We start from the raw sequence: 24597 nt of genomic DNA on the forward strand, positions 1-24597 counted from the left end.
TCTGTGTCTCCCTCTCTCTCCGCCCCTCCCCCACTCGTACTCTGTCTCTCTCAGAAATAAACATTAAAACATTTAAAAACCAAGAAAAATAAATAAATAAACAAATCAACAAACAAAAATGTGGAATCTGAGATTCCCCTCAAAACCCTGCCCCAAGCTCCTAGTCTCCTAACTGGACACCACGGCTTTCCCCAGAAGGCAGCATAGAGAGCAGGGGTTAGAGCCCTGGCTTTCAAACCAGACTGTTCTGGATTCCAATGCCAGCTCAGCCCTCTGAGGCCTACTTACTTTACCCTTTGACCCTCAGGGTCTTTTTCTCTGACAGTTAATCTTCCCTACCTCACAGGGTGATGGTCCCATTTAGTCTGACGTACCCACCTCACAGGCTTATATCAGATTGAAATGAGCCAAACACATTGCCTGGCATATAGTAAGCACCCAGTAAGTAAACTGTGCCTATTGTTTCTTCCCCTCCAGTTAGTTCTCCCCATCTCGGGTGACTCGGTGGTGGGCGGGTGGGTGGTAAAGATTCATTTATCACGGGCAGGGGATTCCTGGTTCAGAATCCACGCACTTGGTTGGGTCACATGTCGCCTCCATGTTGTCATTCCACGAGACTTGGCTTGACTTGCCCCCTGCTGAGTCCCGCTTCAATAAACTGTGGAGGGACAGGCCACACACCCTCGTTGATCGCCACTGCGTAAGGTAGAAGGCGCTGAGAACAAGAGTTCCATTGAGCTCAAAGTTTTCTCAGCCTTGGCTGCCACCAGAATCACTTGGGGGGACATTTCAAAAAATGCCAAGGGCTGGACCCCATGCCCTCCCTGACCCTGATCACGTTGGTTGGGAGTGGGGTCAGCAGCTTAAAACTCCCCAGGGGATTCTAACTGAAGTCAGACGTGAGATCCACTGGTTTATGTGAGTGGTGTTCAAACTTCACTGTGTGTCCGTATCTCCCGGAGGGTCGGGCCCCGCCCAGCCCATAGGCCTGGGAACTTGTGTTTCTAACAAGTTTCCATGTGATGTCGATGCGGCCCATCTGGAGGATACACTCTGATACCAGCTGATCTAGATGAACTCGAATGGGCTTTTCCCACCCGAGTGGGGAGGTCCTTTCCTTCCCGGCATCCTTTCCCCTCTAGTAATAGCTCCTGACTTGTCTTTCGTCAACCACCCTACCCCTCCTCACCTCTGAGGCCAGTGGTGTGAGTGGTCCTCACCTTGCTTGTCAATCTTAGGAGCAGGAACATGACCAAATCTAGCCAATCCACAGAATCTATACCCTGGCTCCGTGCGTGGTTCAGCGATGGGCATGTCACCTAATAGAGCCCAGTGACAGTCAGCCCTATGACTTTTGCCAGAATGTGTGGGAAGAGGCTCTAGGCTGGCAAGGTGTAAGCCTGGGGCTGCTACATCGTGCCTTTGCAGGGGCAGAGCCTGTCTGATGGCGAAGCAGGCAACAGACAGCAGAAGAGACCAATAGAGACCAGGTCCCGTGACGCCTTCTTACACCCTAGATCTAGCCACGCCTGACTCCCGGCCTAAATGTTTCAGCTAGATAAGCCAACCAATTCTTTTTCGCTTGAGTTAATGGAGGTGGGTGTTTGCCGTGTGGAACTCAAAGGGTCTGAAACACAGCACACCTCAAGAGCCTTTCTGCCAGAGTAGGATTCCAACTTCTCTCCCGGCTGCTGCTTCCATCTGGCAATGCCCTTCCAAAAGGTCCCGGAACTGAACAGCAGAACGGATCATTTAGTCCCATCCTCTCCTTGTTCACGTGGGGTGACCTGGGGGCCAAGAAGGGCGAGGACTGGTCCTGAGTCATGCGTACAACAAAGCCAACGGGATGTCAGCCCTTGGCTCTGTTAATAAATTCACCCATAGCAGTGGGGTGATAACAGTCGCCAGGGCTGAGCCCCCGCTCAAGGACACCCATGCAGGGACGGGGCTCACTCCTTCAGCACGAAAAAGGGCTTCATTGCCCTTTGCTCAGTGTCTCAGTTTCTGTAATTGCAATCCAACAAGCATACGCGTGAGCACCATTGTTATGATAAAGATCATAAATAGAGTGTATGGACATAGGAAACGATTTTTCAGGAGAAAATGAAGCCCTCCGGATATCTCACCACCCTGCACGAATAGTGACAACATTCGGGAAGCATATTCTTTTGCATTTTTTGCTTTTTCTGCGAGGATTCATATGAAGCAAGGTGGGGATCTGTCCTAGGGAACGTAAAGTATCCTCTGAGGAAGGAATCCGGGCGAGTCCTGGAAGTAAGAGAGGGAAAAAGATACTCCACCCTTGGGGGGTGTATCACACAGGGTGATTGGTACAAGCTCCAGAATATAGAGGACAGGGGTTTGGGGGGGAAGGCCAATGGAAGCTTCCACAACTGATGAAAGACTAGAAGAGCAGGCTTGGGTCAGCAGGAATTAAGGAAATTCTGAGGGCCAAGAAGCAGGAAGCAAGAAAAGCAACCATTGCCTTTAACTAGATGCTGTCAATGACCCTACCACTGCCACTGCCCTTGCCAGAGCCAAAGTCCAGAGAAAGAACATTTTAGAAAGCATGCTCCCCCGCTGATTTACCCAGGTGAATGACCTCTTTGACTTTAATTGGAGGAGGCCAGCATAGGAGGATGGAACCAAAAATTACCCCACCCCTGCCCAAGACGGTCAGGGGGAGGCAACTTTCTTAATGAAACCGGGGAGGGAAATGGTTTCCCAGTTTCCAGGTTCAGCTATAAACCCAGAGCTAGCCTCTAGTGAGCCTAGAGAGGGCAAGAGCTTGGGGCTTCTTCTTCTTTTTTTTTTTCTTTACTGTTTATTCATTTTTGAGAGACAGACACAGAGCATGAGCGGGAGAGGGCTAGAGAGAGGGAGACACAGAATCTGACGCAGGCTCCAGGCTCCAAGCTGTCAGCACGGAGCCCGATGTGTGGGCTCGAACCCACGAACCGTGAGATCATGACCTGAGCCGAAGTCGGACGCGGACACAGGCGCCCCTGGGGCTGCTGCTGCTTCTAGGGACAGTTTGTAGTGGAGCCTGGAAACCGGTGCCAACCCAGCCACCCCCTAGCACACTGTCGATATACTTGGGGAAATAAATCGATTTGTGTTTGAGTATCCATGTATCGATAAAGAGCTCTAACACCCACGTCCGGGCCTACCTGTCATGAAGCGGCCACAGCTGTGTGAGAGCTGTCTTTTTCCTTCCCCGAATCCTCCCGAGAAACACCTGAAGGACCAGCCGAATGGAATATGCCTTGATCAAGAAAGTGGTTTCTTTAGGGAGTAGGCACTGCCTCAGGGGCTGGGCCCGTGGTGTTTCCAGGCTCTTGCAGACGGTAGTAGAGACCTCCCACCTCCCCAGGAGGGCCAGATTTTTGATTCGCGGAGTCTTGAAAAGGAGTTGAGGGTGGAGACGGTTCTCCTCAGGGGGGAGACAGTTTGGAGGACTTGGGGCCACTGTGGGGGGGGGGGGATATAACATAGTAGCAGCAGCTGATGTCCATTTAAATGCAAAGCCTAACGTGCTGTCCCCAAAGTGTGTGCCATCTCCGGGCTGCATTAATAGAAGCAGGTCTGTGGAAGGAGGGAGGAAATGTCCTTGCCCCTACTCTGGCCAGCCCACTGTCCCGTTCCAGGCGACTTAACAGGGATGTGGACACAATTGGTGGCATCCCCAGACCTTCTCATCAGCTGCACTGGGTTTCTCCTCACCATCACCATCCCTGCCCCCTCGCCCCCCACAGCCCCCCACCGCCCCCACCTCCCGGAGCAGTTGATCATGGTCACAGCTCCTTTCTTCCAAGCATTGTCAACTTTGCAGGACTCTCCCAACTGTCCCCTGGAGAAAGCATGCCTGGAGGCTGAGTCCTGTTGCAGGTCAAGAATCCTACTTTATCAGCAGCTGCAAAAACATTTAGCGGATCCCGAGGGCAAAGCTTAGCCTGCCTGGCAACTCCTGGGACCTCCCCACCTGGCCTCTGGAGATCCTGCACGCCCCACCCCACCCCCCAGAGGTCTCAGAGACAGGGGGGTGGGGCTGGGGGTGGGGGGCGTTGTCTCAAAGTCCTCAAGGCCCTGTGCCATGTGTCTCCAGCCAAGTTTCCCAACGTGATCTCCCGTTGTTCCCCTTTACACACATACGACTCAGCCAAAGGGGAGCACAGTTCAGCTTTTCAAAAACACATGCTATATTAGTTGTTTTTTGATTACAAGGGGCAGAGTGCCCAGTGAGACTAGGTTGACCAAGAAAGGAAAGTGAGATGTGCAGCCGTGTCTGGCGCCAGGCCCGATTGGCTCCCGCAGCCGAGGGTCTCTGGGTCTCGGTCTCTTGGCTTCGTGTTAGCTTCGCCCTCAGACCGGCTTTCCCTGGGAAGTTGCAAAAACGGTCGCTGAAAGCCTGTAGAGCAACAAGCCTGGTGGAAATAAAATTTGTCTCCTCCCAGGAGTTTGAGCCCAAGGCCCAGGAACTGACTTTCATGGAGCAGACTGGGGTTCTTGTCCATCCTAAGTCACGGCCTGTGGCAAGAGGCACCGAACGCAGTGATTGGATAGGCCTAAGTCTCATGCCCCAGGATGCAGGGGAAGAGGCCTCGTAGGGGTTGGGCTTGGCACGAGGGTCATTGTTGCTTATGACACATGGCTTGAGAGTGGGAGGGGGTGGGTCCCTAAGGAACAATGTGCATTCTGCAGTTAGAAGCAGGGGAAACAGGGGAGGGGCAGGGAACCCCGCATGCCCGCCACCCCACGTGCCGATCAGTCCTCCCAGCAACCCAGTCCACTGGTATGAGTCCAACAGACAATGAGGGAACTAAAGCCAGGTAGAGCAGCTCTGGATATTGGAGGGAAAGTCCTGTGTTTCTTTGGAACGTCTTAGTGGCTATGGGAGAGGACTGGAGAAATGGTTGAGGAAGCCATGTGAAGGATTTTGAACTTTGACAATGGACCGGCCCGCAAGGATCGTGCCTAATGGAACGAGAGATGCTTCTGGAGCATTCTAGAGTATTCTGGGCCAGGAGAGGAACTGCGTTGGCAGACATGACCCAACACCCTTTGTCCCCTTCCTTCTTTCCTTCTTGAAGAGCCCTGCGCTGCTCAGGTGTCCACTCAGCCCAGCCTCAGGGTGAATCGTGAGTGGTCCACACCCATCGTGAGGCTCCGACCCGTCTTGCCAACCATTGGACTAGGAATACACACATGATGCAATTCTGACCAGTGATGCATCTGGTCATGGTTCCCCAGAGGGTCTTTGGGGAACCATGTTTTCACCGATGAGAGGACACACGCCGGAAGAAACAGACCGCCTCCCCTTCGCTGGACATCGTCATGTCTCGAAGTCCAGCAGTTACCTCGTGACCAAGAAGAAAGCCAGCGTGAAGGACAGTTGACACCCAAAGAGGACGGAGCCGAAAAATGCAAGGAACCTGAGCTCTTGATTGTGACAACCGAGCCTCCGAATTAACCAACGCTGGAGGCCTCCTACTTTGGGGCATCTTAGAAGGTAGTATAATACATGTCCCTTCTTGTTTCCGTCAGCCGCATTGGAGCCCTCCCTTACGGCAGCCACAGCACACGAAGCGACTCAGACAGGCTTGGCGTGTTGAGAGTCTCTGAAGACAGAGGACATTTTCAACACCAGCTGTTGAGGCTGTAGGCAAGCCGAGGGACTATTCTGGGAAGTGCAGAATCCTGGAAAGTGGATGAGCTTCATTCAGAGACTCACACTCCCAGATCCATTACTTACTAGCTGTGCGCCCTTGAACACTCGCACGCACCTCTCTCGGCCTCAGCGTTTCCCTCTGTCAAATGGGAAGAACAACGCGTTCTTCACGGAGGCGTGGTGAGGATTGAGATCCCGAATAGCGTTCTGACAGACGATGATGATGGCTATTTAGGGAAGGGTCACTTTTATCTGCGCATCGCTGGACCGGGATCTCGGCGATGTCCCCACAAGGACTTGACGAGGTGCTGACGCTTGAGCAGAATGTCTTCAGAAGCTTTTTGAAAACTCTAGATTCCTGGACTCCATCCACAGACACCACGATTCAGGAGATCTGAGACGGGGGTCTCTGTAGTAGTCAGGACTCTCGCGTGCAAGTCGCAGAAACCCCAAGTCAAACTGGCCAAAGCCAAAAAAAAAAAAAGGCAATTTATCGGCTCGTGTATCTGAACAGTCCAGGGGGATAAACCTCAGACATGGCTGGGTCCAGGTGCTCTTGACATGTCGCGAGGAATGTCCGTTTGCCTCTCTCTCTCTGATCCCTTGTCGTGGTCGGCCTCTGTGTCGGCTTCATTCTTAGCTAGTAGTTCCAAGCTGACAGCTACAGCCTAGGGCCTCCGAGAAAAGAGAACATCTCTTCCCCTAAAGCTCTGCCAAAATCCTGGGGCTGCCACTGCAGCGAGCTTTGACCCTGGGCTGACCATGCCTGTGATTCGCTGGGCCTGGGGAACATGCTCACGCCTAGAGACCCGAGGGCGGGTCTCCACCCAAACCACACTGGGTTGCATGGGGGGAGGGGCATAGCTTTGTAACCTAACATAGGGGCTCTCCTGGGCGGGGGTGGGGGGAGAGAAAATGGGTGCTGAGTGGGCAAACACACTACAAGGCTCAGAATCTGTATTTCTGACCAAGTCACCCATTGATTCGGATTCACAGGCAGGTTTGGGAGTGACTGCTGGTTTTAGGACTTATTACAGCCATGGAATCCCTTTCTTCCTAGGAACTCTTAAACAGGAGCCAGTAAACAAGACTGATGCAAAAATGGTCCTGTCCTAGTGGAAGGAGGGGCGCAGAAGCCTCCAGCTATCCCCCGAGCAGCCCTAAAGGCACCCCAGGGGTTCCCCTGAGCTCCCCAATTTCATTGCTCTCTGAGGTCCCTTTGGCTCTGATTCTCCAGCCCTGCATTTGGTGCAACGGTGGCGGGGGGAGGGTCGTGGGAGAGTCTCAAAGAGCTCCCTTAACTCGGTGCCCCCCCCCCCTCCAGCCCCCGCAACCTGCGTTAGAAGCCAGTGCCAGAGGAGCAAATCAGGACAGGAGAGGCCAGGGGCTGGCTTAGGAGGTGCGTCAGACGTGCCACATCGGACGCTTCTGGCTTTGAAAGCCCAACCTGGCCCGAGGCCAAATGGCCTCATGGGCTCTGCAGAGCCCTGTGCCATGGGCTGCGTGGGCGTCATGACCCGCCTGTCTGCCGGGGACAGAGAGGCTGGAGACAGTGCTGCATCCGTGGTAGCAGAGGGAGACGCTACAGGGACACGCTGGCTGGGGAGATGTGGTGGAGGATGAAGCCAATTTCACACCTTATTAGTCTGTTTGGGGCCAATTAAGGCCATCCGGAAACTGGGCTGAGGCCCTTTCCCTCCCCCCCTCCCTTTGCCTCTATGGCCTGAAACTCTTCTTGTGGAAGGAGCACTGTTTTTTGTTTTGTTTTTTTTTTTCCTACTCAAAACCCCACAGTATCCAAACCGGGAGTCGAGATGCCTTTTCTTTTGCAAGAGACCGCAAAGCGCAGAGGTGAACGCATCCAGCGTGTGTCTGGCGGGGGAGGGGTTGAGCCATGTTGTTTATTCATTTATTCATCCACCGTCCATTCAACAGATGTGTCCTGGGAGCCTACTGTGTGCCAGGAAACTGAACCTTGGTGCTTAGTTTAGTAAAACATAATGTCCTCAGAGAACCCTCATTCCTTCCCCAGCTTGTCCACTGAACATCAACCATGTCGGACACCCTGCCGGGCTCGGGGGTGCAGTGCAAATAGACACAGCCCCCGCCCTTGTGGAGCTAACTCCATGGAGAGACCCTTGAGTAAAAACGCAATTTCAAAGAGGGAGAAGGACCCCAGGTAGAGGTATACATAGGAAAAGGACCTGAACTAAGCAAGGAAGGCTTCCTGGAGGAAGTGATGTATCACTGAGACTTGAAGGATGATTTAGCAGGGGGAGGAGGTTGAGGGAGGGTGTACCCACCACCCAGATGAAAGAGAGAGTGCAAAGGAGGCCAGAGAGAGCAATGCAGTGTGCAGAGGTCAAGGAAGGGAAGGAATAAACAGGGTCCACACCACAAAGCCACGGTCAGGAACCCCGAAGGTCCTGCCAAAGCCTGGATTCAGATTTGTGTCCCTGAAAGCTCTCCCTGGCAGTGGCCTCGTGAAAAACAGAGGGAAGGCGGGAGGAACACAGTTGGAGACACAGCTGGAGGCTGTTGCAAGATGACAGGTGATGGGGCACCCGGGTGGCTCAGTTGGTTAAGTGTCTAACTTAAGCTCATGATCTCTCGGTTCATGAGTTCAAGCCCCACGTCGGGCTCCGTGCTGACAGCTCGGAGCCCGGAGCTTGCTTCGGATTCTGTGTCTCCCTCTCTCTCTGCCCCTCCCCCGCTCACACTCTGTCTCTGTCTCTCTCTCAAAAGTGAATAATGTTAAAGAAAAAAAAAATTAAAAAAAAAAAGATGGCAGGTGAGCGCTTGGGGAACCCCAAGCTGCGAGTTCACTGGCAGTGGGGATGAAGAGGAGTGGGTGACTTTGGAGGACCTGAGAGATGTCCTGCTCTGTGGAAATTCTCTGTAGGTCAGCGGGTGAGTACAGGGGACAAGAGACTGGACCGGGCATCAGACGAAGCTAGGTGTAGAACCTGTTCTATCTAATCTGCTTAATATCTATGTGGCCCTCGGCAAATCCCTGTACATTTCCTCTCTTCCCTTCCTGTGCCAGCTTCATTCTCATGGGACCATGTTCCCAAGATGTGGACCCATGGGCCTTAAGTAGGGTTACCAGCGAAAATGCAGGGCACCTAGTTAAGTCTGATTTGCATATAAACCATAAATAATTCTTTACTATAAGGATATCCCATTTGGGACATACTAACACATATTTTAATTTAGGACTGAATAAGATGGATAAAATCTCTACCTTTGAGGATCCTACTGTCTTCTTTTTTAAAGATTTTTTTAAATAAAAAAAATTTTTTTAACGTTTATTTATTATCGAGAGACAGAGAGAGAGACAGAGCATGAGCATGGGAGGGGCAGACACAGAATCCGAAGCAGGCTCCAGGCTCTGAGCTGTTAGCACAGAGCCCGACGTGGGGCTCAAACTCACAAACTACGAGATCATGAGCCGAAGTTGGATGCTTAACCGACTGAGCCACCCAGGCGCTCCAAGATTTTTAAAAATTTTTAAGTAATCTCTACACCCAATGTGGGGCTCGAACTTATAACCCCAAGATCAAGAGTTGTATGCTCTACAGACTAAGCCAGCGAGGCGCCCCAAGGAACTTACTTTCTAAAGGGAGAATCAGACAACAAACTAACTAATGATAAGAGGGAATGATATAGTCTGCAATGACAGTAAGGGTGATGTAATAGTGAGTGACTGGGGTCGGGGTGGGGAGGGTTGGAAGCTACCCAGGTGGAGTGGTCAGCAAAGGTATCACTGAGGAGCTGACCTTCCTGGCAAGAAGTTAAGCCATGGGCAGATTTGGGGGTAGAGCGGCCAGAGAAGGGAAGGGCCAGTGCAGAGACCCGAAGTCAGGAACAAGCTTCGAGTCACGAGGAATAGAAAGAGAGAAAGCCAGTGTGGCCTCATATGGTGATCAAAGGGCAGGAAGGTCTGTGATGTGGTGGGAAGGAGGCAGGGTCTTTTAGGTTAGAGTGAGGAGCTGGGGTTTTGTTCAGTGTCGAGCAGGGGCAGGACATTCTCTGCGTGTTTCGAGAGTCACTCTGACCGCTTTGTGGCCAGTGGGCTGCGGGTGACGGACGAGGGTGGGAACAGAGTGACCGTCAGGAGGCAGTGGAGGCAGGGAGTGGAGTGACAGCAGGAAGGTTGACTGGCCTCGCTGAGGCGTTGAATGTGAGGGGCTGAGAGGAAGAGAGGAAGCAGGCCGAATGCCAGGTTGGGGGCTTGAATGACTGAAGGGACCGTTGGCGCCATTTACGGAGAGGAGAGGGCTGGGGGCTTTGGGGTGGCGGTTGCCGAGTAGGTATTGGTTGCTGCCGTGCCTTGTGAGGAGGCGCAGAAGTGTGACCGTCCCTTGGGGAGCAAGTGACACCATTCTAATTCCGTATTCAATTTTGTTAAACATAACGTGGTACCTGCATATTGTAATACATGAACAAAAACACCGTATCGCTCCAGTAGGACTACAGAAAGGAACGCTGTGCCCAGAGTTTCCAGCTGGTGGCTGTGATTCTCCAGGTGGGGGTGGGGACACATGACTCCTAAGGGACGTGCCATAGCTTAGAGTCTCTGGCCTGGGAGGTGGCCAGGGGTGTGATATAAAGGAGAAGAAAATGGATGTTGAGATTTTTTCAATTGGGTATGTGTGTGGGGGGTGGGGGGTGGGGGTGTGCACTGGGGATGCGTGTGTTTGTGCGGCTACGGGTGTGTGTGGGTAGGTGTGGGGGTTACGTGAGGGGTATGTGTGGGTGTGGGTGGCGAGGTGGCGGGGGGGAGCTATCCTTGTGCTTGTGTTTTTATTTTATGCATGCTCTTCCGTCCCATGGCTTTTTGGGGGTGTGTGGGGGGGAGTATGAAAAATAATTTGAGGTAGAAACATTTGGGAATTTGAAAAAGTCAGGGGAAGGCACACTCAAACGCTGGCCGTATCAGCCAGGCCATCTGCCACTGGGCCCACGGCTGCTGGGGAGGCCTCTCCGGAGAGTGAAGTAATTCAAGATGGCCAACTCCAATCTCCAGAGAGTCTTGGAGGACGTGGTTGCAGTTACATTCCCAGGGGAACAACCTTTGGCCTCTGAAGATATCTACTTGTTTTCAGTTTCGAAAAGAGGCCCTGTAGTGAGGGGGTATTTTTTCAGAGTCTGAGGTGGTCGAGGGTCAGGAACACAGACGTTGGAGGAACGGTGAAGATGCAGGCAGTGTTAGCCCAGAGGCAAGAAAACTCGGGTGCAGGGTCACTGCCTGCAAAGTTTGGAAGGGATCCCGTGGAGGGGGTGGCTTACGTGCTCAAGGATCAATCATTTATTAAGCACTCGATACAGTGCATCACCAGATACAGCAGGCGCTTCCCTACCTTATCCCCTTTCGACATCCCGACAACCCTTTGAGGCAGGACCATTTCCTGATTTGCCCACAGAGAGGAAAGTGAGGTTTTAGAGAGATGGACCAACTTGCTCGCTGAGGTCACACAGTGGGTAAGTGTCGAGCCGGGGTTTGAACTCGAGCATTTTGCAACACGAAGCCCGGGCTCCTGACTACCACCACCTCTGTGTCTTTGATCCGGTCCACTGTACCCACCAGGTTCAACTCTGCCCTCGTACGGGATGGGAGCGGGTGGGTTCCAAGCAGCTCTAGGTCCCAGGGCTCAGCATGAAGTCCCTTGTGCTGGAACCTCCTAACCTGGTGCCCAGTTCTCAATTCTGCCTCCTGCCAGGATCTCTGTGTCCTTATTGAGCCTGATCCCCGGGTCCTCAGGGCCTGGGACTTGAACTTCAACCCAAAGACTGGGCCCCTACTGCTCACTCTCTGACCTGGCCTCGATCTCTTCCTTCCTGGACACTAGGAGAGAGCTGTCCTCAAGTGCCCCACGGGGGCTCTGACCGCCTGCTGGACACCTGCCACCTCCCCCACATCCCTAGGGAGTGTGCCCTCCCAAGCTCACAACTCCTTCACCTGACCCAACCCCCTTCCTTGCCCTGGCCGCTGGATCTGTGCTCCCAGCCTTGGCTGTGTCCCAGGGGAGAGGCCCGGGGCTCAATCCTAACTAGGACACCGGCATGGCTCGTGAAATGCTTGCAGAATGAGTTCCACAGTGCTGGGCTGCTGGTGAGATTTGTGTTTGTGTTTGTATTTGTTTGTTTGTTTGTTTGTTTGTTTGTTTGTTTGTTTTTTAGCCTGCAGCCCTTGAGAGCTTGCTATGTGCCAGGTACTGAATTAATCATGTCAAGTGGATTCCCTCATGTCACCCTCAAGCAGCCCCGTGAGCTGTGACAAGACGCTGTGGTGATCACTGTTAATGCACTGGTCCTTCCCCAGGTCAGAGGCTCTGCTGATACGCCCAGAAACCCCGAGACCCCAGAATCAAGACAAGCAGCCTCCTCCTTGGCCAGAAGCCCCACCTCCACTCCCTATCTCCCTGACCTGGGGCTCACTGCCCCTCCTGAGCTAGGACCAGACTCCAGGCACTATGGCTGGAAGGAAGTGACCCCGTCCTCCTGTCCACAGCCTGGCTTTGTTCTCATACAGCTGCCTTTGGGCCTCTGCCTGCTTAGAGCCCTGCAGGCACAGCCTCAGTTGGCCAAGACTAGGGGCCGCTCAGATTCTCACAGCCACTGACCCCGGGGTGTGACCCACTCAGCTGCTATCTGCTGCTGAAGACACTTCCAAGAGCTCCAGTTGGGAGGGCTGGACAGTCCCCTGCCCCAGGGAAGGTGCAGCAGACCTGGCGATGGTCCCAATCTTCCCTGAGGGTTGGACAGCCTCACACAGGGGCACCTGGGAGCCCCATATTTCCACTGCCCGGTCTCTCCCTGCACCCCTAGCTACTGAGCAACCTATCAGTCACTGTCTGGTCGGAAAGAGAACCACCCGATGCATTTTGAACAGAAAAACTTAATATAGGGAGGAGGTTACGCAGAGGATAGAAGATCCAAGGAGCACCCCAGAGGTTAACAACAGCAAAAAAGACACTCCAGTCCTTTGGCTGGAGGGACGCAGGGAAGAGGCAGTGTTATTAGTGTCCAGTGTTGGAAGCTACTGACAGAAACGGGGAAGCATAGCCAGGTCTGTTCAACGAGACTTGAGGCCACAGGGAGAGAGGGGCTGTCCCATAGGGGCTGGAACCATGGAGAAGACCAGCCACAAGGAGCGATGGAGAGAGAGAGGGAGAAATACCTTGCATTCTCCCCACCTCGCCCCTGCCAGGAAAGCAGAGGGCGGGAGGCCTGGGAAATGTAGTTCCCCGCAGCACAGAGCAGAGCAGGGCCGAGGATGAAGGCGAGGGCGAGCAAGCCAACAGCCAACCTCTGGAGGTGCGAGCTGCCCAGAGGGGATGGCTGCGGCCCCAACACTCGCTCTGGCTTAAACTTCCCGTGGCCCAGGGCTGTCCCAAATCTGGGGCTACTGTTTAGAGCCCCCTTTCCGCTCACAGGCTCCAAGGATGCCCCGTCCCCTGAGGATAGGCGGATGGGCCCAAGATGGGGAACCCAGAACCACCTGAGATGTGCTAGAAACACGGGGGCCGCCTGGGGCCTCGGTAGGGACCGGACAGCAGCAGCCAGTGCTTCTGAGCCCAGCCAGAAGTCAGAGCCAGGGAGGACAAACCTTTGCTCCCTAATCTGCTACGGGAGCCCCAGCAAGCTCTGGTTCCAGGGAATACGCCGAGAAGACGCCCCCGGGTGCAGAAGGCCCCAAGCCTGTGACCGGAGTTGCTGCTCCGGCAGAATCAGGATGCTGATTGCTGCCTGGGTGCCTGTCCCACTTGTCCAGGTGCAGGACAGCAGAAAGGATACCGTTGGAGAGAAGCAGCAGAATCCGGGCCACTGGTGCCCTCGAGCGTGGCCCTGGACGGGAAACCTGCCCACCCTGGCCACACCACAGAGGGCAGAAGAGGGAAGATTCCAGGGATGCCTTTGGGGCGTGACAGCAGCCTCTGAGGGAAGGGCTGTGCCCAACTACAGCCAGGCTCTCAGGAGCCAGGATCAGGGGCTTCCTCCCCGTAGGGAAGTAGCAGGCCTCATCACCCTCCCACGTACAAGGGAGAAAGACAGGCCCTACGAACCTGTCCCCCCATGTCATGCCGTCTCTGCTGAGGTCCCCATAATGATGATAATTGTGTTTGTTGAGCACTAATGTGCTGGGTGCTGGGTGTTATAGCAATATCTCATTTAATCCTTAAAAGAATTTTGCGGGAGGGGTGCCTGGCTGGCTCAGTCGGTTAAGCATCTGACTCTCGGTTTTCACTCAGGTCATGATCTCATGGTTTCATGATTCCAAGCCCCGAGCTGGGCTCTTCGCTGGCAGCGTGGGGCCTGTGGTCTCCCTCTCTCTCTCTCTCTCTCTGCCCCTCTCCCAGTGGCACTGTCTTTCTCTCTCTCCCTCCAATAAATAAATAAACTTAAAAGAAATCTGTGGGATAGGGACCGTGGAGATCCTCATGGGTGGGTCAGAAAACATGGGACACCATCCAGTAAGTTTGAAGATGGCAATAGTAACAGGAGTATGAAAGGAATCAGCACTCCCAGAGATCCAAGGAAGGGGGATTAATGTCTGGGTAAAGTGGGGACACATGAAGGCACTTCAGAGGAACTATAAAGAAATGACGCTCATTCTCCAGAGGAGACTCTCCACCCACACTCAGGCAGAAGATGCAAAGCAGGGCTTGTTGTGGCCCATACAATCTCCACACGGATTTCACACAAAAAAAATAAAAACAGACACAACCCTGGTTTCTGGCTCCTCTTGAAAAATCAGAACGTCTGGCATCGCTGGGCCCTCATTCTGTGGAACATTGGTTGCAGCCGAGAAGCTGCCAGCAAATCTGGGGGAGTGCTCTGGTCCAACACAGTCCCCACCACTCCCTAAGCTCTCACCTGGTCCTTCCTCTCAACTGCGCCATCTGCCCAGCCCGAGGGCATTTCGGGAGGACCCGCAGCGGACGGGTAGAGCCCTGCTGCCACCTGGTGGCCAGAGCTCACCATTTCCTTCAGGGCACAGCAGTGAGGCTCCTGGATGTGCGACCCATGAGCCGTCACACTGTTCCATTTACTACTCCCACCCACCACCCTGTGAGACCAGGAGTTGCGCCCATGTTACAGATGAGAAGACAGAAAAGACAAGTTCAGAAGTTACGATAAGAACACACGAGGGGCTGGGGCGCCTGGGTGGCGCAGTCGGTTAAGCGTCCGACTTCAGCCAGGTCACGATCTCGCGGTCCGTGAGTTCGAGCCCCGCGTCGGGCTCTGGGCTGATGGCTCAGAGTCTGGAGCCTGTTTCCGATTCTGTGTCTCCCTCTCTCTCTGCCCCTCCCCCGTTCATGCTCTGTCTCTCTCTGTCCCAAAAATAAATAAACGTTGAAAAAAAAAAATTAAAAAAAAAAAAAAAAAAAAGAACACACGAGGGGCGTCTGGCCGGCTCAGTTGGTTGAGCGTCCAACTTCCGCTCAGGTCATGATCTCACGGTTTGTGGGTTCAAGTCCCATGTCAGGCTTTGTGTTGACAGTGTGGAGCCCGCTTCGGATTCTGTCTCCTCTGCGCCTCCCCCACTCTCTCTCTCTCTCTCTCTCAAAAATAAATGTTTAAAAATTTAAAAACAAACAAACAAAAAAAACAGACAAGCAAGGTGAGATGAATGGACTGTTCGGGTTACCTGCTCTTCCTGATTGATGTTGCCAAAGTGGAATCCAATTTTTTCCGTAACCCCCATCCAGGGTACTTTAGGCTCTGCCCTGTCGTAACAGGCCCTACAGTGACCTCCATGCTGGAAGCTAGGTCCCGGTGGAGGGAGCCAGGGACTCCTTGGGATAAACCAGGGCTCAACAATGAGTACTTTTGGGGCTGAGTGGAGAGGACAGGGCAGGCTGGGGGGCCTCACCAAATTTCTTCACATGCAGAAACCATGATAAGTGCACTTGCTACTTGCCTGTGGTCAAGGAGACCTTGAACTCAGGAGTCCTGAGGCCGAGCAAAAGGGAAAGAGAGGCCTTCTCAGGCCCAGGAGCTTTTCACACCACCACGCTAGCTCCCCAGGCCTGAGTGGGTCTCTCTTTCCCTTTCGCGTCCCCCAATCCCACTTATCCCACAGAACCCGGCCCCTGCCCTGCATCCTCCAGGAAGCCTCCCTGAGCACCTCAGCCCCCCACTCCCCCAGAACTCCCTCCTATCTGAACACCTGCAAGCCTGGTCCATAGGACCCCTCTGGGGCTGACGGCATCCTGCCCTGTCCTGCTTCTCCAGCTGGCCGGGAGATCGAGTCCCTGGAGGCAGGGCCTCCCAGCCCCTCTGGGATGTTTATGTAAGCAGTACGCATGGAAAATCTATTTCTTGAGCAGTGTGACAGGACCTTGGGGAAATTCCAGAATGCACTAGAGCTTGTATCCTTAAATACAACCCTGGGTATGTCACTCCTCTACTTCAATCCCTTCGGTGGCTCCCCATTGCCTTCAGAACACAACCCAGAGCTCCTTCTCACGCTGCCCTCTCTCAGCCGTCTCCCACGACACCTACCACGCCTCCACACACGCTGTGTCCTAGCTCTACAGCCTTTCAGGTCCCCGATGAAACATGCTCATGCTTGCCCCTGGGCCTTGGCATGTGCCCTCCCTCCCACCTTCACCCAAGTTACCCATCAAGCCTCAGCTCGGACAGCGCCTCTTTCAGGAAGCCTTCCTGAGCTGCCAAGTCTCGGGGGTGACCCCTCCGCTGGCACTTGCTACTGCCCCACCCGAACGCTTACACTGCACGGTAACTGACTACTGATTTGTCTGTCTCCTTCCCCAGACCGTGGGCTTTGGGAGGACGGGGCCCCCATCCGTCTGACTTCTCGCCGGATCCCAGCAGCTGAGGCCAACTCCTGGAGGCACCAAGGGGTGGGTGTTAGACACTCATTAAACGAACCCAGGAGCAGATGAGGCGCCATTTTTATGAACAGCAGGTATCCAGTGAGCACAGGTCACACTGTGGCATCCGACTATCCAATGGGTAGAGTCCCACAAACCCCAGAGACATTTTCATCGGTGAAGTCCTTTATTCTCAGCAGGTCACATCATTGATTATCACCAGGCTAGACCTCCATATCGTACGCGAGAATTCATTCATCTTCCCTTGACATTGTAATCTTATCCTCATGCTCAAAACTGGGTTTGGGCCCAAAAGGTTAAGGAGGATCCACTCTGTCGCAGGGAGCGAGGGCTACCCTCGTGAATCAGTCTTGTTTGGTTCACAGGCAAGTAACCTTAGCAAGTTTAATAGGTGAGAGCCCACCATGAAATAAGTAAGACACAGTGTAATGGATCTAGGCATTTCGGGGGGAAAAGGCACATTACCCAGAGTCCCCTGGAGAAAGTTCAGGCCGTTCTCTCTCTCTCGACATGCAATTTCTTACCTGTCAGTGACTTTTAATCTCATCCTCTTATCTACAAGACACCACAACCCATGTGCTACTGAACACATTTTCATTTTCCCCTCGCGAGATAGATTTGGTTCCAAGTGTATTTCAGGTTTCTCCCTTACGCCTTCAAGAACACCCACTTTTGTTCAGGTCCCTGTTAATGGCACTTAATAAATATACATTCTGGGACCCGACAGAACAGGCTGTCCTATTTCAAGCCACCTCTACAGCCGCCCATTCCAAACATCTGAGCTAGGACAAAGCTCCGATGGGGTACATCCTAGCTTATAGCCTGTGGCCACTTCTGACTGCACACCCCTCTCGTCCACCCCTGAGTGTCTCGTCCAGCCCCGATGGCACACCAGAAGCACCTCGGGAGCTTTCTGAGTTCCTGAGGCCCTGGCCACACCCCAGAAGAATTCCATTAGAATCTCTGGGTGAGATCCTGGCATCAGTCACAGCTGAAAGTTGCCCAGGGACCACAGCAAGTAGCCAAGTTGAGAAGCCCTGAGCTAGGATTCCAGCCCACGGCAGATGCTTGGCAGTGACGAACACACAAATGCATTTTCTATTTTATTATCTGCTCCCCTAGGCTTCCTGTTGGTACTAGAAACCTGAGCAGGAAAGAGAAAGGAAAATGAGCCGAGAGCATCTTACAGAGTGAATTTCGTGCTGGGAAAGGGCCAGCGGGGACTGAGTTTCTCTTGCATTATGCATCTTCTGCTTTCACAAGCCGAGGAGTGAGGTGCAGACTCTCACACAGGCATGCATATTTCTCAAATGCCCTCCCCAAACCAGAGCTAACGGCGTTAGGCCCTACAGTTATAATAACATGGAGATGTTCTTGGAAATAGGCCAAAACTGCCACCAGTTTTTACACACACTCTAACTTGGGTTCGTTCCAAAATTGATCATTTGCATTAAAGATCACGCTGGACCATCCCCTTCTTTGGACCTTGAGATTTATCTTAGCCAAAGTGACAACCCAGAGATGATGATTCAACAGTGGCTGCACCCCAAATTGCCCCAGTGGGCCAGTCTTCCTTGAACAGGAACTGTTTTTCAATTTCCAGGTTCGAGAAAGGGTTGACAATGGGTTTGATCTCACCAAGTTCAAGAGACTGGCTGCCTAGAATGCAGTGTTGAGAAGGATCCTGAAGTAGACCCTGGGTTTATGGGAAAGGCCGCCACATTGATTGACAATGTCTGGCCTGGGGCCCGGGGAATGGGGAGCGGAACGCTCCTGGCTGCAGCTGGGTCAGGTGATGCTGGGCACATCCTGCTACCAAAGGCAATTTACATTTATACCACACTTCGCAATTTACAAGCAGCTTCCCAACCTTAGCCTCAGCTCATTCTCACCACAACCCTGTGAGTTGGATCTTTGTGGCGGGGAGGGAAAAACAGGTTGTGTGCTGTGTCTAAGGCTCCACGGCCAACTGACTTCACATTCACTGCTGCCTCCAGGCCCTGAAACCACCGGGGATTCCCCCTGGCTCCCAACTTCCAGAAACTGGAAACCAAGCCATGCCTAAGCTCCCCCACCCACCAGGCTTTTGACCACTTGCTGCATAGAGTTGCCTCTGCCATTTGCATAGCCTTTCGCTCCCTAATCCAGCGAACACAACGGCAGTGTGCAACAGCCTCACAGGCCCCACCTAACACGCATTCAAAGTCCCTCCCTTCCCAGAAACAGTCTCTCAATTTGCCTAAACACATTCCAGAACTGTGACGTGGCCATGCCCATTCCCAGGCCGGGCCAACGGTCTCCTGAGAACCTTTCCACAGGCCCCACACGGCCTGGCTTCCCTGCTCAAGAGGGCTCCCAGGGGTTCGATGCCCAGGATAGTTCAGCTCCCAGCGTGGAGAAATAAAAGACGACCAGTCGGCTGTGGTGTCTCCTGATGCCACATGAAGGAAGCGAACCATCAGGGCAGGTAGTCCTGGACCTCTCCAGTGTGTCCCCATAACCCCATCGCACGCAGGTACCCTTCACCTGGGTGACCCACTCCCATGGGCAGGGCTGGATGAAAGCACAGGTAAGATTGGCCATAAGCTACAGCAAGTCCTTATCAATCTGACCTGCCATCCAGGCTGTTGTGACTTCAGATGGGAACCACCTTCTTTGCAGGCATAACAGTGGTTCTGCCTGGAGCCTTCCAAGCTCACTCAAGCCAAGCCGGGTACTCTGCAAGGTCCACCCACCTCTTCTGGCTGCCCTTCACCCAACCTTGGCCTGATCCCCCCCTTCCAGCCCCGCCTTCTCTTGGCTTCTGTTCCTTCGAAGGATCACGGCATCTAAGCCTCCCCATCCCTTGGCAACATGGGCTCCAAGGAGGGCACCCTAAGAGGGCAGACTCCAGCCCCACGGAGCTGGGCTTGGGGCCCTGGCCAGGAAGCTGGAAGGCACATATCCCCTCTGCCCGTTCACTTCCACGAGGCTCCATTCTGGGTTCCCCTTCTTGTCCTGGGCCTCCAGGACAGTCACCAGCTGGCCTGCCTGCAGACTCACTTCATGGCTGCTTCTGGCCACAAAGGGGTACACTGCCACCACCTGAAACACATGGAAAGTGACACAGAAATGGTCGGGGGGGTGGGGAAGGGGAGGAGACAGACAGACTCCACCCAGAGAGGCTGTCCGTCCTGCTCCCTCCCACCCGCCTCAGTCCCCACTGCTGGGCTGTCACCACCTCCCAAGGACATCCTGTATGCTACAGATGAAGGCTACCTCTGCTACTTCCGCCACCAATACCCACTATGTGGCAGGTTCCGTCCCAGCACTTTACCTCGTGTTGATGCTCACAATTATATAATCCCAGTTGGCCCATTTTTCAGATATGGAAGTTGAGACTCCGAGGGGTCAAACAACTTATTCAGAGATCACATGGCAATGAAGCCAGGCCTGTCTGGCCTCAGCCCACTGCTGCTATCTCACTGACTAGAAGGCATGGCCTTCTCTGCCTCATCACCTCCCCCCCACCCCACCCTGTCTAAAGGTGTCATCTGCTCAGGCCCATTTCCCAGCTTGGAGTACAGAAAAGAGGTTGGGTGACTTGGTCATGTTTTCGGGAAAAGCACTGAGCTGGAGGAAAAATTGGAGGGAAGGGCATTTATCAGGCTCATATTTCACCTCCCTGGCCTCAGTTTCATCATCTGCAAAATGGACGTGATATTATCCTCCCCCCCAGGTGACTGTGGGAATTTAATGAATGATGAAGGCCCGTGCCTGGTACACAGTAAGGGCTCAGTAAATGCAGGCTGCTCTGATTATTTTTACCGTTCCTACTGTTATTGTGGCCAAGCCTCAGGAACAATCAGGAGCAAGGGAAGACTGGGAGGACCCCACATGTGTGGACCCAGGAACAGGGGAGGCAGCTGATGTGTCTGGGAAGATGGACCTAGAGACACTGCCCACCCTGGGTGGAGCAGGGGCTCAACTGGGGGGCCAGGCCCTCTCGTGAGATCCTCGTGGGTCCTTTGCTGATAGGTGGGAACGTCCTGCAGGAGGCAGGCTTGATGCACTAATTGTGGCTGATACTCCAGGCACTGGCCCTTGGAGCCTTCCCAGGGACGCGCCACAAGCCACAAACGTCAGATTCCACAGGCTTCCATGCAGCCCCCACGCGGCCGACTTCAGGCTCGTCTCTGGCCTGAGACACCGCCTGGCTATTCACTGCAAGCCTCTGGGTTCCCACCCCTTGTCCCCCGGGCCCTTTCTGCTGCTCAACTGTCACCTGTGAAGCTCCTCCTTTCTAACTGGGAGCGTGGCCTCCCTTTACTGAGGTTCACATATGCCCGCCCGGCTTTCCTATCCCATCCAGCCCTCACGGCGACCCCACTGAGCTGCTCTCCCTCCAGAACTCTGTCCCAGCAAAGTCAAACCCTTCCGTGGCTTCCCATCACTGCCTTGTGTTTTGAGATATAAGTCAAATACCGTGACAGTCATCTTTCTAAAGCGTACAATGCAATTGTTTTTAATACGTTCAGAGGCTGAGCAACCCTCACTACTGATTCCAGAACATTTTCATCACCTCAAAAACAAACCCCATGCCAGACAGCAGCACGTCCCATCCCCCAACCGCAGCCCCTGCCAGCCACTGATCCACTTTGTGTCTCTGCATTTGCCGGTTCTGGACTCTGGACTTTTCATATAAGCGGAATCACACAGCACGTGGCCTCTCGTATCACACTGAATGTGGAGGCAGGTATTGGCACCTCCTTTTTTATGGCTGAGTAATAATTAACTGGACGGATATGCCATATTGTGTTTACCCATTCATCTACTGGTGGACATTTCACTTGTTTCTAATTTTGGGCAGTTATGGATAGTGCTGCAGTGAACGTGCATGTACGTTTCCCATTGCTTTTAAGTAAGGGCTGACACCCTCACCGAGACCACCAGGCCCTGCTGGCCTGGCCCTGCCCACCTCGCTAGCAGCGCCTCACCCCTGCCCTCCTCTTCCCGGACCACACCTGCTTTAGTCAGTTCCTCACGAGCCCCTGTCTGGGCCTCTGCATTCCCGGAGCACGCTTTCTGGGGAGCTCTTCCCCTCCACATCCCAGCACACCCCCTTCAGCCAATCAGTCCCTGCTCACCCTTCAAATCTGAGAAAAAGCCATCATTTTTCTGAGAAAAGCCTTTCCTGAACCTCTCCCACACCTGGGGCCCTGGCATGTATCACTGCTCTAACTTTACAATTATCCACATGATTATTTTATTACTTGCTCAGATTATAAATCTGAGGAAGGCAAGGACCAGGATTTACTTGTGCTCATCATTAGGTCTGTCCTCTAGCACACTGCCTGGCAAATATTGAATGAATGAATGAATGAACGAACGAATGAATGAATCCCACTTGTCCTGCTGATAGGGAGCAAGGGGTTGCTGATGTAGCAGGGATGGGGGTTTCCTTCTTCCAGGTCCACTCCTGACCAGGACACCGGTGTGGCCACTGACCAAGGCCCTGGCCTCATGGGACGGTAGCCTCTTGGAACAGGAGGAAAATGAAAGCCCCACTCCAGGTGGCCATGCAGAGACAGATCCCACCCCTCTCCCAGACTCACCTGGGTCACTGTTGGGACGGAGGGGACTGGGGCTGGGCTGGGCTCTGGTGTTAGATGATGGGAGTCCTTGGGAGGCTGCACCTGCTCTTTGACCTCCTCCTGACCGGGGATGACACGGTACAGCTCCAGCTTCCCAGCTGGCACGTACCCTCGATGCCCTACAGGACATGCAGAACGTTATCGGGCTGCGGACCGCCCTCCCCACCCTTCAGGGGTAGAGGAAGTTACCACCATTTCACGGAAGTGAATACCTCCGACACAGCTCTCCAGCCCAAAAGAGGACCCGAAAAGGTCATGGCAGGAACCTCACAAAGCCACCCCCAACCCACTCCCACTCACTGTTTCCAGCCTCTACTTGCACACCCTCACTGACAGGGAGCTCGTTCCCTACTGAGGCAGCCTACTCTGTTTTGAACAGCTTTGACAGAGATTAAAAAGTTCTTCCTGGGGCTGGTATGAAAACTGCTTTTCCGGTGCTGGGCCCACGGGTCCCCTCCCCCTCTAGCAGAGGCCCAGAGCAGGGCTGCTTCCTCACCCCACGACGGCCTTTTCCAGGAGGCAGAAACTGCCTTTCCCTTCTCCAAGTGCCCCCAGTTCCTGCTCAGGAACAACTACTCCAGTGCCGTTCCGGCTGCTATGGCTGTGCACGGTCAGCACTTCCCAAGGGCCCGCGGGGTGCCAGAACTGGCATTCGATTGTCTAGCTTTCACATCCACCCTCCGGGTCAGGACTCTTGTCTCCATCTGATGGCTGAGCCAACACAGCTTAAGAGGCTCCGTAACTTCTCTGGGGTCACGCAGTTAGTAGGGTGGCAGGCTGGGGATCCCGGCTCCGTCCTCTTGACCCCAGGGGCCAGCTTGAACACCCAGGCGGCTGGGTCACGAAGAGTGCCCTTTCATGATTTCCGCTCGATTGTATCGTTTTCTTAAGTTTTTGATAGACTCACTTTTTAAACCTTAGACCTGTTCTATCAATAATTTGAAGAAAATATCGGCTTCTGTACTGGTTCTAGTTTTTCTCAAACGCAGAAAAACATTTCAGTAACAATTACAATAAACAGTCTGAAGGGGAAAAGCTGTCTGTGGATCCCCACCGGGTCCTGTGTCACCCTCACCTCGTGGGTCACGTGCCCCTTTTTGGAAGACATTGCAGGCCATCCTGTCCTGAGTTCAAAGTGCCCCTCGCCTCCTGCCCAGTTACACTGGGGCGCCCAGACCTGAGCAGCACACCCGAGGGTGGGACCAGTGCGCAGGAGACAGGACAACATCTCCCTCATTCTGGATGTCAGATGTCTCCCATGTGGCTGGGATCCAAGCGCCCCCTCTCTGCGAATCTACATCTTTCAGAGCGAGGCTGGAGTTCTCTCCATATATCTCTGTCTACCCCGGTGGTCTGTGAAGTCCCCAGGCAGGGTCCTTGTCTTCTCTGCACAGTGCTCAGCACACAGTAGGTGCTTGATAATGCACGCAGCAACATGAGACTGCCTTCCTCTTGTTGGCATACCATACCAGCTGGCTGTGCCCCAAGCCCTGCATTTTCCCCTGTGCCAATCCCCATCCTGGGTTTGCACAGCCAGGCTCTGGCCCACACTAGTGCCCGGATCTCCCCACTGGTTCCTGTTGGGTGGTTTTCCCAGAGGAAGGGGAAGAGCCCACGAAGTCCCACGTACCCCCAGTGTCCACCAGCCAGCGGCTGCTGTTGCCTTTGGTGTCCTTGTTTTGAAGGAGAGCCACAATCTGGCCCCGCAGCAGCGTCAGGTCCAGAGTCCCAGCCCCACTGATGTTGCTTGTCACCTGGTACAGCTTCTCCGTGCCATATCTGCTTAGCAGCGCCTGCACCTGGCGTTCAGCCCCTGGAAGGAGAGGCTGGGGGGCGGGAGGGAGGGACAGAGACACGGGGGCCTGAGTTGGCGTGTCAAAGCCGGTGCAGTGTTTGCCCACGTGCCGACGGCCAGGGGACCTGGGCTGATCCAACCTCTGCTGCCGACAGGCATCCCAGCCAGGCAACAGTCTCCTCGCCAACAGGTGGCTGGACCACAGGAAGAACACACACTCTTAGCAGCCGAAGGGATCTCAGAAAAAAAAAAAACAACAAAAAAACAACCCAAAAACCCTCTAATTTAACCCCTAAAGCCCCTCTAGGTCTACACTTCTGGGATTTTCTAAAATCCTAATTCGGGTCCTGAAATTTCTCAGTTCCAGCACTCTAGGACTGGGCCCTAAACTTTGGCCCCAGCCTCAAGCTGAATCATCCCACAGGAAAAAGCCCGGCAGGGCTCTTAGCGGGGCTGTGAGCTTCCCACGGCCACCTGGCCTTCCTCGTGTGGCTGCTGTGACAGCCAGCACAGGGTGACACGCACAGACCCTCCCTCGCGTGCGAAGGAAGGGAGCGCTATTTTTTATTCCACAAGTGTTCATTGAGCACCTACTGTTTCCAAGGCTCAGGAAGCCTTGTGAATGGGGTAGTGGAA

The 24597-nt window shown here is 53.8% G+C and overlaps 1 protein-coding gene across 1 annotated transcript in view; it reads right to left on the reverse strand.

The window, feature by feature from the left end:
• Positions 1 to 17623: 17623 nt before the first annotated feature.
• The window catches only part of ARHGEF37 (Rho guanine nucleotide exchange factor 37), a 57458-nt gene continuing 50484 nt past the window's right edge, over positions 17624 to 24597 (reverse strand). Inside the window, exons 11-13 of the mRNA XM_047870224.1 lie at positions 23797 to 23992; positions 22128 to 22285; positions 17624 to 19617 (exon numbers count right to left, since the gene is read on the reverse strand). Coding sequence (XP_047726180.1) covers positions 19408 to 19617; positions 22128 to 22285; positions 23797 to 23992 — 564 coding nt within the window. The 3' untranslated portion in view covers positions 17624 to 19407. The remainder of the gene's footprint in view (positions 19618 to 22127; positions 22286 to 23796; positions 23993 to 24597) is intronic.

This window comes from Prionailurus viverrinus, chromosome A1, assembly GCF_022837055.1.
Source record: "Prionailurus viverrinus isolate Anna chromosome A1, UM_Priviv_1.0, whole genome shotgun sequence".
NCBI classification, from domain to species: domain Eukaryota; kingdom Metazoa; phylum Chordata; class Mammalia; order Carnivora; family Felidae; genus Prionailurus; species Prionailurus viverrinus.